At 40.9% G+C, this 12,605-nt stretch overlaps 1 protein-coding gene across 1 annotated transcript in view; it reads right to left on the bottom strand.

Annotated features, from left to right (window-relative positions):
* The window catches only part of arfgef3 (ARFGEF family member 3), a 75,564-nt gene extending 63,088 nt beyond the window's left edge, over positions 1 to 12,476 (bottom strand). Inside the window, exons 1-5 of the mRNA XM_079634667.1 lie at positions 12,087 to 12,476; positions 9,036 to 9,087; positions 8,540 to 8,621; positions 5,823 to 5,954; positions 4,930 to 4,998 (exon numbers count right to left, since the gene is read on the bottom strand). Of these exons, the coding sequence (XP_079490793.1) occupies positions 4,930 to 4,998; positions 5,823 to 5,954; positions 8,540 to 8,621; positions 9,036 to 9,087; positions 12,087 to 12,171 (420 nt within the window). The 5' untranslated portion in view covers positions 12,172 to 12,476. The remainder of the gene's footprint in view (positions 1 to 4,929; positions 4,999 to 5,822; positions 5,955 to 8,539; positions 8,622 to 9,035; positions 9,088 to 12,086) is intronic.
* Positions 12,477 to 12,605: the final 129 nt, after the last annotated feature.

Genomic DNA, 12,605 nt, shown 5'->3' on the forward strand with positions numbered 1-12,605 from the left:
GTTTTGGTTCCGTACGCCGTTTCCACTTTTTCATTTCCGACAATGGCGAGCGAAAGAGAGAGAGTGTTGTTGCAGCTGGAGCTAATTGACGTTGAACAACTAACTGTACGTTCACACCGCCGCCGGCGAGAGCGGCAAAATTCGCTCTCGCCGCCCTGCCATCGACGCCGTGAGATTCGGGGACTCTCTGGCGCTCTGACGTATATTTTAGAACGCGTGATTTTTTTTTAACTTTATTTAAAGGAGCCGCAAAGCAAATAAGAACTGAACATAAATCAGTATCCTATTTTGTGCATTCTGGCCACACGTAGGGTATAAATTAACCTATTAAAATATTTTAAATGTGAAAGTAACAAAACACCAACAATTTCAGACACCTTTTACATTCGTCGTTCTTTTTATTATATGTCCCTGTATGTAAACAGGGACACGTCGTACAATAACGGGAAACCCGCAACAGAAATGATTAACTTTTCCTCCATTTTGCTTAGGAACTAATGTGGTCGGAACCAAAGTTTACAGGATTGTGTTCTCTGTTATCCTCTCAGGCGGAGCACTTCTACATTCCGATTGGTTGCCGCTGGTTGCCGCCGAACCGCGTCATAGCTTATTACCATAAAGTTGACTTGATTTCAACTCTTCTCACCGCTCTCGCCGTCCAAGACGCGCCGCGCCGCTCTCGCCGGAGCTCGCTGCCGGCTCTCATTGAAAATGAATGGCTTCCGGCCACTTTGACGCTCTCGCCGCGTGCGGTGTGAACGCACAGTTATTATTTTATTGCAAATGTTTAATCGCAGAAGAAAAAGAAGACGTCATTGAAACAAACAGTGCAGTGGTCACTTTAAAAATGTCGGTATAGCGGGAAAGGGAAACCGGAAAAGCTACACTCCGGAAATGATGTATAATCTGACCAATCACAGCCCTTGCGGTCTGTGTCGCCTCGACGCGTAGTTAAATTTTTTTGGAGGTGCATGTCGAGCTACTGCGGAGGGGTCGGAGAGCGGTTCGCGGAGACGCAGAGGGGTCTGCGGGGCCGTCGATTCGACGCAGAAGCATAAAACAGGCTTAACGCGCTGCTGTCTTTAGACTAGGTTTCTCCTGGTCAGTGGCGGAATTGTTTTCTAAAACTGCAAAATAGCACAGGGAAACGTTTGCGCCGGAACGCCTCCTCTTTTCGCTGCACACTCACACACAGAAACATTCAGGAGCACAGAAACGTGTTATCATCAATACTGCATGACTTATATTCATAAAATAGCTTCGCTACTGAATTGCAACATTATTTCTCAGCAACGAGGGAGCATCATTACTGTTCCTGATTTAACTCACAGCTCCATTGTGTGTATGACGCTGCACAGACGCAGGTAATTCACACACGCATCTCTCTCTCTCTCTCTCTCTCTCTCTCTCTCTCTCTCTCTCTCTCTCTCTCTCTCTCTCTCTCTCTCTCTCTCTCTCTCTCTCTCTCTCTCTCTCTCTCTCTCTCTCTCTCTCTCTCTCTCTCTCTCTCTCTCTCTCTCTCTCTCTCTCTCTATATATATATATATATATATATATATATATATATATATATTAAAATAAATGTAATATAATCCGCGCTGCTTTATCTCTGTGTCTGACTCAAAATGCTGGATCTAACGAGCCATAACTGATGAAAATAACTGGCATTTTAACCCTTCCAGTCACATTTAGTGCTGCAAACATCAATAACAGCTTTAACTTAAAAATGCTGGCAAATGACCATGGTATAAGCAGCGTAATCCACGGCTAGCTGTGCATTAAATGATTGAATGATTAAATGATTAAAATCGTTTATGCACAGCTAATAAACACACATGCTTTGATATTCTGTTATCAAACGCAGTGTTCAAACACTTCATGGGTCTGCCTCGTGGGTTATGGCCCGTTCCCTGCGGCTGCTCAACTGTCCTGTGTGAGAACAAGAGCAGTCTGCCACTACCAGACACATTTACACATGATGATGTGCTTTTATGAGCCGTTTATGGCCAACCAGGGGCAAGATAATAAAGTTAGACACCAGTCTGCACAGACAAGCAGTGTGAGATCTGATCACTTAGCATGCGACTGTCTGACAGGTTTTATGCAACTAAAATTTATTTGGATAATACACAAAATCTGCATGCATGATTATATCTAAAATTTCCCCTAAAATGACAATTAGAAAGAAAACGTGCTGTGAAGCAACAAGTGCACTCAAGCACGATGAGGTTAAAAATGTGACAGAGAGACTGTGATCTTTTTATACAATGAAACAAAATTGGTGTAGAAACAGTTTTCACATTAAAGGGATGGTTGATTATGATTTCACTTTTCTAGCTTTAGTTAGTGTGTAATGTAGCTTTTGATCATAAACAACATCTGCAAAGTTACAACGCTCAAAGTTCAAAGCAAAGGAAGATATTTGCTTTTAAAGAAAAGGACTACAACACACGGCTGGCAGGAACTACACGACATTCCTCTCAGGTTAGTGACATCATTAACCCTAATATTTACATAAGCCCCGCCCCCGGGAACACAGTCCATGTTGAGAAGAGGAAGAGTTGCTGTAGTCGAGCACATTTGTGAGCCGGCTCAAACTTTAGCATCCATCTTACCACATGCGATAGAAAGTCACTCTGTGTGCATCTCACAACAGTTCCTATACGAGCGATTTATAGATTATCATGACAGAATATGCTAATTGAAGATAGTTAACTCCACATCAGCAACATAAATTCATCAACTAACCATTCAGAGACGTCCTGTTGCTTCTACATGTTGTCACTTCTTCTCGAGTCTCTCCATCTTTGTCTGACTCCGTTTTAACATTAAAGGCAGAACAGTTTCTGTCATTTTAGTGTGTCTGCGTGAGGTAATCGCAGCTAACACACACACACACACACACATACACACGCGGTCTTGAAATCCCGCCCTCTGCAGCAGCTCATTTGCATTTAAAGGGCCAGGGTTTTTTGTGCTAAAACTTCACACACACATACACACTCTGGGGACATCAGAGATTTATTTTACATCTTGTGAAAAGGGCATTATACCCCCCCCCCTTTAAACCTCTGCACTGAAGTGCCACCATAACCATAACAGATTTAGTCTTACATTTTTTCAGCTTATTTTGACTCTCAGGGAAACAAAAAAATGAAGGTCTTTAAAAGTAAAGTAAAAAATAAAAGTTCTGTCGTCATTTATTCACAAACCTGTATGACTTTTTTCTTCTGCAAAATTCACACACACAAAAAATGTTGAATAATATTTCAAATGTTCATACAATGGGAGTCAGTGGGGTCCAAAACGACATTTCATTTTATGGACAAAGAACACCAAGACATATTTCAAAATAACTTCTTTTGTGGTCCACGAGAGAAAGTGGTGAACGAGGAACTATCCCTTTAAATCAGCAAAAAAGGTGGTACAATAAATACTGTCATGATGCATAAATACCTTATTTTATATATTATATATATTATAAATAATATATAATTGTTGTTTTGTTTTTTCTAATTAAAGCTAGGGTCGGTAATGTTGGAGAGCTAGCCAGATTTGAAAGTGGCACCTCTTCTAAGCTCCGCCCCCTCCTGTCAGTGCTCCGTCCAAAGCTACGCCCCCCCACAAACATGAACGCGCATCCACATTTGGAGTCAGCTGCATGTACCTACCAGTGATGCGGGTTGATCCAAAATGAGCGGGTGCCTGCGGTTACCCGTGGTTACGAGTCATCCAAAAATATTTTTAAAGATATTCGGGTCGCGGTCGGTCGGGTCGTTTACCATTGTAATTTATATAGTACTAGACACAATGTTCTATGAAATACACAGGTCTACTTTATTGTCTGAATGCGCGAGGATGACGCACGAGCAGTCTGCAGATGAAAGTGGGAAATCCTTATTTACCTTTTGAATGTTGAGCGCGTTATTAACTTTTGAATAAAAGCTGAGCAATGCCATTGTGCCATTTTAATAGGCTACTTTTAAACGCGTATAGCTCAGTAATGTCAGTTTTATGTATTTGCTGTGAGGGGGCGGGGGGGGGGGGTTTGTTGGGAAAGTCAGGAGAGAGACGCACACTTCGATTAGACTGGATAAACACATGCAGCATCTTAATTGTTAAGAAAATGAAACGAAATAAATGAATAAATCAAGCCTTTATTACAAAACACTAGGCGATATCATACAGCATTCTGAAAAATGCGCACCCCTAGTTCCTCCGTCTATGGCCCATGACGCGATGAGCATTTACTATAGCTACTTTAAAAAACGCGGGTCAGGAAGCGGGTCGGGTACAATATTTTCTTTCTTTTTTTTGCGGCCCGAGTTGCGGGCGGGTTAGTTGAAAACGTCGGTCGGGTGCGGGTTGTTTATACATTGACCCGCGCATCACTGCTGTGCACGCAGTGGTGCTCGGGCACGAGACATGAAGGCATCTGATTGGTTCTTTACATTCGCACCGAATGGCAGTGATTGGTCAGAGTTTTTACTGTCCTACAGCTGCTACAGAGGTCAGATTTTTTTCATTCCTTTTTCTGAACACATAATGTATTGACTACTATCAGAATGGAAGGACCATTTCACCCAGTATAAAAAAAAAATGTTTCTGAACAGGATTACCAACCCTAGCTTTAAAGTAATGGAATTATTTTATTTTTTTGCATTATCGCAATGAAAAATAGTGGCAATGTGCCTAATTGCTATGAAAATGTTTAAATAATACAATGTATATGGTCCTCAATGGTCCTAAGATGACCATTAGAAACAGAAAAGGTCAGATGAAGGCAAAAGAAGGCTCATCCTCAGGGTTTGCATGTAAGCGATTTGTGGAAGTGTAAGAGTGGACAAACTGCTGCATCGTCCTCATTATTAGCCATTTGCAATTCGCTGTCTCATTCTGTCAGCCAAACGTCAATAAAGCACATCTCACCTCAGCAATCCTCAACATGTTGTGCCCATTGATCTCAAATGTAGAGGAGTAGGTGACGCAAAGCAGGACCTACAACACAAGGAACAGCATTATCTGTTTAATATAACAGCCCCTTGACAGCCGTTCAATAATTCAACACTTCATATTAGAAACACAGTGTGTGTGTGTGTGTGTGTGTGTGTGTGTGTGTGTGTGTGTGTGTGTGTGTGTGTGTGTGTGTGTGTGTGTGTGTCTCAGCCATAGGACCTGCAACGTGTGTGTGTGTGTGTGTGTGTGTGTGTGTGTGTGTGTGTGTGTGTGTGTGTGTACTGAGAGCACTTCTTGTTATAACTGTTTACTTTTGTGAGGAAGGAAATGCTTCAAGTAGGCTACAGTATATCTATCAGTTGTGAAGTTGTGTGACAGTTTTATAATTTTAATTTGCACTACAAAAAGTGTATGTATATTTTTTATTATTATTTATTAATTTTTGGTACATTTCTTAAGAAGCATAATTTAGACGTATTTGTTGGCCAGTTGTGGTCTGTGCAATAAATATAAAAAGTTCTAATGCATCTATTGTGTTTTATTGTTCCACTATAGTAATGATGATATTTACAATATTATATATATATATATATATATTGAATTTAATAGGCGTCTCTCACAATAAAATTGTAGATTAGTGTACAATGTTTTATAATAATAATTCATTCTATTTAGTGTATTCTATTTAACATTTAATATTTGGGTATCCAAGTTATTTTACATATTTTTTCAAAATGTGAAATCTTTCATAATGATGTAACTCAGTTACTATTTGTGAGAAGTAACTAGTAACTATAACAAATGACTTTTTTAAAGTAACATGCACACCACACACACTGATGGTGAAGGAGCAGAGGAACACACACCTTCATGACCTCCACCTGCAGGTCTTCATGTAAGGCGGGCGTCACCCTGACGGCCTCCAGGATCTGACTCAGAAGCTGCTTCTCTGGTCCCTCAGTCTCCACAGCGGCAAAGCAATCCTCACACAGGATCTTCTGTCAACAGCACAACAGGCAAAAGGCTGAGAAGAGTATTGACAATCCAGCATTTTAACAAAAAAACTAACACTGGTCATCTTGCCATGTTTGTAAGCTGAATTATAAACATATAAGTTGTGAGTGGTTGCATGCAAAAAACTTGCCACCACAATAATTGGCATTCACTGTAAAATTTATCACAGTTTTAAAACCTGTAAAAATGTAAAAACCTTTTAATTGGTTAACGGTAAGTTCACTTACTCTATACACACAAAAAAAAAATGTCATAGATCCAATGAGACATTTCTTGTCATTTTACAGTAAAATACTGTTAAATGTACAGTTTTTGGACTTGAAAAAACAAGTCATCTTATAAGTTACTGTTCAACAATCGCAATCTTGATTTTTTTAGGGGGGGAAAATACTATGGAAGTCCATCAATTGTCTGGTTATCAACAATCTTAAAAATATCGTCTTTTGTGTTCATGAGAATAAAAAAATTATTCATGATGAGGGAGGAGAGCCAATCAGCAGTAGGGGGCGTGTCCACTCATGATGAGGGAGGAGAGCCAATCAGCAGTAGGGGGCGTGTCCACTCATGATGAGGGAGGAGAGCCAATCGGCAGTAGGGGGGGTGTCCATTCATGATGAGGGAGGAGAGCCAATCGGCAGTAGGGGGGGTGTCCATTCATGATAAGGGAGGAGAGCCAATCAGCAGTAGGGGGCGTGTCCACTCATGATGAGGGAGGAGAGCCAATCGGCAGTAGGGGGCGTGTCCATTCATGATGAGGGAGGAGAGCCAATCGGCAGTAGGGGGGGTGTCCATTCATGATGAGGGAGGAGAGCCAATCGGCAGTAGGGGGCGTGTCCATTCATGATGAGGGAGGAGAGCCAATCAGCAGTAGGGGGCGTGTCCACTCATGATGAGGGAGGAGAGCCAATCGGCAGTAGGGGGCGTGTCCATTCATGATGAGGGAGGAGAGCCAATCGGCAGTAGGGGGGGTGTCCATTCATGATGAGGGAGGAGAGCCAATCGGCAGTAGGGGGGGTGTCCATTCATGATAAGGGAGGAGAGCCAATCGGCAGTAGGGGGCGTGTCCATTCATGATGAGGGAGGAGAGTCAATCAGCAGTAGAGGGCGTGTCCACTCAGGATGAGGGAGGAGAGCCAATCAGCAGTAGGGGGCGTGTCCACTCATGATGAGGGAGGAGAGCCAATCAGCAGTAGGGGGCGTGTCCACTCATGATGAGGGAGGAGAGCCAATCAGCAGTAGGGGGCATGTCCACTCATGATGAGGGAGGAGAGCCAATCAGCAGTAGAGGGCGTGTCCACTCATGATGAGGGAGGAGAGCCAATCAGCAGTAGGGGGCGTGTCCACTCATGATGAGGGAGGAGAGCCAATCAGCAGAAGGGGGCATGTCCACTCATGATTAGGGAGGAGAGCCAATCAGCAGTAGAGGGCGTGTCCACTCATGATGAGGGAGGAGAGCCAATCAGCAGTAGGGGGCGTGTCCACTCATGATGAGGGAGGAGAGCCAATCAGCAGTAGAGGGCGTTACCACTCATGATGAGGGAGGAGAGCCAATCAGCAGTAGGGGGCGTGTCCACTCATGATGAGGGAGGAGAGCCAATCAGCAGTAGAGGGCGTGTCCACTCATGATGAGGGAGGAGAGCCAATCAGCAGTAGAGGGCGTGTCCACTCATGATGAGGGAGGAGAGCCAATCAGCAGTAGAGGGCGTGTCCACTCATGATGAGGGAGGAGAGCCAATCAGCAGTAGAGGGCGTGTCCACTCATGATGAGGGAGGAGAGCCAATCAGCAGTAGAGGGCGTGTCCACTCATGATGAGGGAGGAGAGCCAATCAGCAGAAGAGGGCGTGTCCACTCATGATGAGGGAGGAGAGCCAATCAGCAGAAGGGGGCGTGTCCACTCATGATGAGGGAGGAGAGCCAATTTGTGTCAGCACATTTGTGTTGTTTCTGCTCCATACGCGAGTAACAGTGGTTTTGCAGTTTCACAGAACCAAGATATGCTGTTACTGTAACGTTCGCTTTTGCTTGTATATACTCCTGTACTCTATTTAAAAAATAAAAATCTTCCTTGTCGTTGATTCGTCATCTTCGCGTTACTTTTACAAAGCATTATATACAAAGCTTCGCTTCAGCTATGGTGAACAGACATCCACTCTTGCATTGCGTGTTCATGCATTTTGGGGGCGGAGCAATGAAGGGAGGGGTGTGTTTGTTAAAGTTGATTTCAAATTTCAACTGTGTTTCTCAGAAATTGCTTACTGCACCTTTAATGAAATATAGTTGTTGTTGTTGTTTTTTAACTATACATTTAAGTTCAATCTGTAAAACTGATTTAGTTATGGCAACTACATCTTCCGTTTTTTCCCATAAATTCTGTATATAAATTCAAAGATATGGTCTATTCATGTCCATAGTACAAACATCACGAAATGAGTTATGAGTCTAACATTGGCTTAGCAAATAACATTAAATAAATCAGAGATCAAATATATTGTGTCCTGCTTTATCTAAATGTACCTAAATAATTCCATACGCCTTTAAAGCGTGAAGTGTGTTGAGTAAAGCACACACCTGCATCCCAGTGAGGGCAGTCTGAGCCAGTTTAGTGTTTTTAGACTCCAGTGCCAGCCGGAGAGGGAATAAACACTTCTCTCTGCACAGAAACAGTTCACAATCACAACACAGAACATGGAAGATGAAACTCATGAAGCCGTTTCTAGTGTCACTGTCAGCCTCTGGTGATTCGGAGAGCATTTGTTAGACACTTTGAATCAAAGCATCTGCAATATGAATAAATATAGACAAAGCTAAAAATAAATAAATAAACAATCCCATTTCAACGGTATAGCCAGGAACAATTCTTCGTCATTTTAATATTTTATCAATGCCTTTGCATGAAATGCCTTTAAATGAAAGATTTAAAAACAGGGAATGTATGCAAAACCTAATAAATGTGCATTTTATTTTATGGATTATGTATGAATCATAAAGATTATGTGAGAAAGTATATCTGAGAAAATACAAATGCTGACACTACAAATATGGCATATGGAATCAAAACACTTGCCTGAGTTTAGATGGCGGTGTTTTAACTGATCCATTCTGAGCTTGAAGGGTTTCTGTACAACCGCAAGGAAAATTTGAGGAAAATTTTTAGAAAACCGATATTAAAAAAAACTTAAAACACATTCAAACAAATTAACATAATTTCAATATGAATTAAAAAAAATTTAAACCCCATAATTTCTAACTATTTACAGTAGGGGTGGGCGATATAAACCGGTAGACACGATTATCGTTTGCATGCGTTTTTCAGCATTGTGTTTTAAAAACAGGTTATTTTAAACCGTTGAAACGCAATAAGCGGAGAAAGAGAACGAATTTCACGAACGAAATGCACACGTTTCTGAGTCTGTCTGAGAGACACGCGGAATGAAGTTTCACTGGTAGGTACATCTATTAGTACCATAGGAACCACCCAGGACACCACCCAGAACACCCTAGCAACCGCCTGGCAACCACTCAGAACACCCTAGCAACCACCCAGAACACCCTAGCAACCGCCTAGCAACCACCCAGAACACCCTAGCAACCGCCTAGCAACCACCCAGAACACCCTAGCAACCACCCAGAACACCCTAGCAACCGCCTAGCAACCACCCAGAACACCCTAGCAACTGCCTAGCAACCACCCAGAACACCTTAGCAACCCTCTAGAAACACCCTAGCAACTTTAAACTATTTCAAACTACCGGTATACTTTAAACTTTAAACTATTTTAAACTTTAAACTACTTTAAACTTCAAACTACTTTAAACTTCAAACTACTTTAAACTAATTTAAACTTCAAACTAATTTAAACTTCAAACTATTTTAAACTGTAAACTACTTTAAACTTTAAACTACTTTATACTTCAAACTAATTTAAACTTTAAACTAGTTTAAACTTTAAACTAATTTAAACTTCAAACTAATTTAAACTTCTTCAAACTATCTGGTCCGGCTTTCTCAAGCCAACTTAAAGTTCATCTCGACTAACTTTTCCCATCTAGCGGTGAAATTGTATACGACTACCAACTGAACATTACTTTCTAGCCCCTCCCACTCCGAGGGCGTTTTAACTCCTACGGTGGCCGTATTATTTCAAATCTGCCGGCAGTCGCGAGAAATCTCCGCTCGCATTCGTCACGGCGCCACTGAGGGTAAAAACGTGAAAGGCGAAGCTTGAATCTCCAGGTATGTCCCTCTTTGGCTAATGTATTTTCAAGATGGAGGCGCAACATGGCTTCCGCCATTCGAGCAGCTCACCCGTATGTATTATAAATGGCAGATTTACGCTTACGAGAATACTTGATTAGTTGGTAGAAGTAATTATACATGAATGAGCACATATAATTTTGAAAGAACAAATAGTTTTTTGCTAAGAATCAACTTAAAAAAATTACACAGTGCAGCTTTAAATACACATACTTATGTGTCAAATGCCCGTCTTAGCAAGTATCCACGTAAACACAGTAATTGATGTGTTAAGTGAAGGTAAACCGTAGAGAAAGAAAACACATGTGTAACAGTATATTAGATCTGTGCATTCACTCTTAAAGTGACAGTAGAGTAATAAACCTTCATCTGTGTTATTAATGTTAATCAAACAACAGAAAAGAGAAAATCTCTCAGTGCTCTTCACTGAATCACTTTTGTCTCACTTTAATAAGAATAGACTTGATTTACACAGTGAAGATTATGCAGTGTTGTTTATACATTTGATTACTTTATACAGTTTATGTAGGCGCTAGTGCTTGAAGTTTTTCAGGAAGGTCCATTTCTTTGTTCTATTGTAGTTTGTTGTCCTATTGCATGTAATCAGTTTATTTGTTCGTATGTTATCAGACTGTTTACTTGTCTTCAGTAAGCTTGAGAGTTTTTATGTAGACTAGTATTAGTTTATTTGTGATACTGAAATTGGTGACAAGAATTATGAACTTTCAAATATTTAATGATATCAAACCCTTATTTAAAGCAAAAAAACAACTATATTGAGATATATATCGTTATTGTGAAATAAAATGACCGATCCAGGCCTTGCTATACTGTCATCTGAGCTACTCATGGATCCTGTAAAATGAGCCAGAGTTGGACAGCATCAGTTTTGAGCCCTTCATTCGTTGGCACAGCGTGACTGACAGTGTGTGATATGCAACGCAGAAACACTGAAAGGTCAATGAAGTGCATGAAGCTCCACATCATCTTCAACTACTGCCATCTACTAAACAGCCTATTAGTTAAACACAACACAAGAACACAGAATAGCCTGAGTACGAGCCTAGAACGAGATAACACTTTAAATATTTATAATATTAACATTTGAATATTTGTTATAATCTATTATTATTAATACAATTACATTTTTGTTTATGTTCACTAAATATTCTGATAGAATAGTAATGTTGCTGTTATTTTATTGATTTCTGGATCATAATAAAAGCAAATGGTGTATGTACAAAAAAAACTATAATATCTTAATATCAGCAAAAGAAAAAATAAAGTAGCCATTAAATGAACCATTAAAACATAGAAGCTTCTTTAGAGACTGTCGTTTAAAAGTACTGTGGCTTTCCCATGCCTCAATTATAGTAAAAATCATAACTTCATATGATTATTATTCATATTAACACGTTCGACTGAATTTGCATGCATTCCAAAGTACTCATAGTGCATGTCCAAAAACATACTATTAACATGTGATTTTTGCCATGTTTGACTGCATGCATTTAAAAAATAAGGAGGTTTAAGCCTACACTATAATGTTCAAATAAACATGGTTTAAATGCACACAGGCAGTTCGCATGCATATGAGTGCCTACTGGAAATTAAACTATTTAATTCGCATGTTTTCATTCCATTCTTCAAAAAAATAATGTGCAATGTGACCAGACATCCTGCAACAGCTGTTATAAGAGGATTCGCTCGCTGTAAATAAACATCCGTGAAAGGCGGGCACACTTTTTGCTCTGACTGTACACTGTTGTGCTAAAACATCATTTTTAATAAGCTGAACGCGCGTCCATCTGTTCTGAATCCGCATTTGGACTCATCGCTCACAGACTCAGGTGCGTCTTACCGCGCGCGACGCCGCACGCGTCCCGCATCGCTTTATGTTTGCTGCCCGACGCGTCCTTCTGAAGCTTGCGAAGAATCTCCTCCATCGCAGCCGGGAGGATGATGGATAAATGAGATGGTGAAGACAGAGATGGTGGTGTCAGGCCTCCTGCCTAAAGCTCAGCATCCCTACAGTAAAGATGATTCACTTTAACAACAGTGAGCGTCACACTGTACGTCAGTTGTTATTATACGCGTGGGAGCCGCTGGTGTTTAGTGACACAAACACTATAAAGGAAATATTGTTCCGACCAAATTAAAGGGTTTAACTGCAGTCTAGAGCACGCATCTGATTTGTAAGGTGGGTGTCCAGCTACTTCCCGTCCGCGAATTAAGGTACTAAAGCTACTATGACGAGGGATTGGTAATTAATATTCATAAGCCACGCCTTCGTTGGTGGAGGGTAATAATGTTGCGTCACTGCCATCTGATTCATATTCATTTATTAATGCTATAAGATCATCTTTGCCATTGGAAGAAT

The sequence above is a fragment of the Phoxinus phoxinus genome, assembly GCF_949152265.1.
Source record: "Phoxinus phoxinus genome assembly, chromosome: 14".
NCBI classification, from domain to species: Eukaryota; Metazoa; Chordata; class Actinopteri; order Cypriniformes; family Leuciscidae; genus Phoxinus; species Phoxinus phoxinus.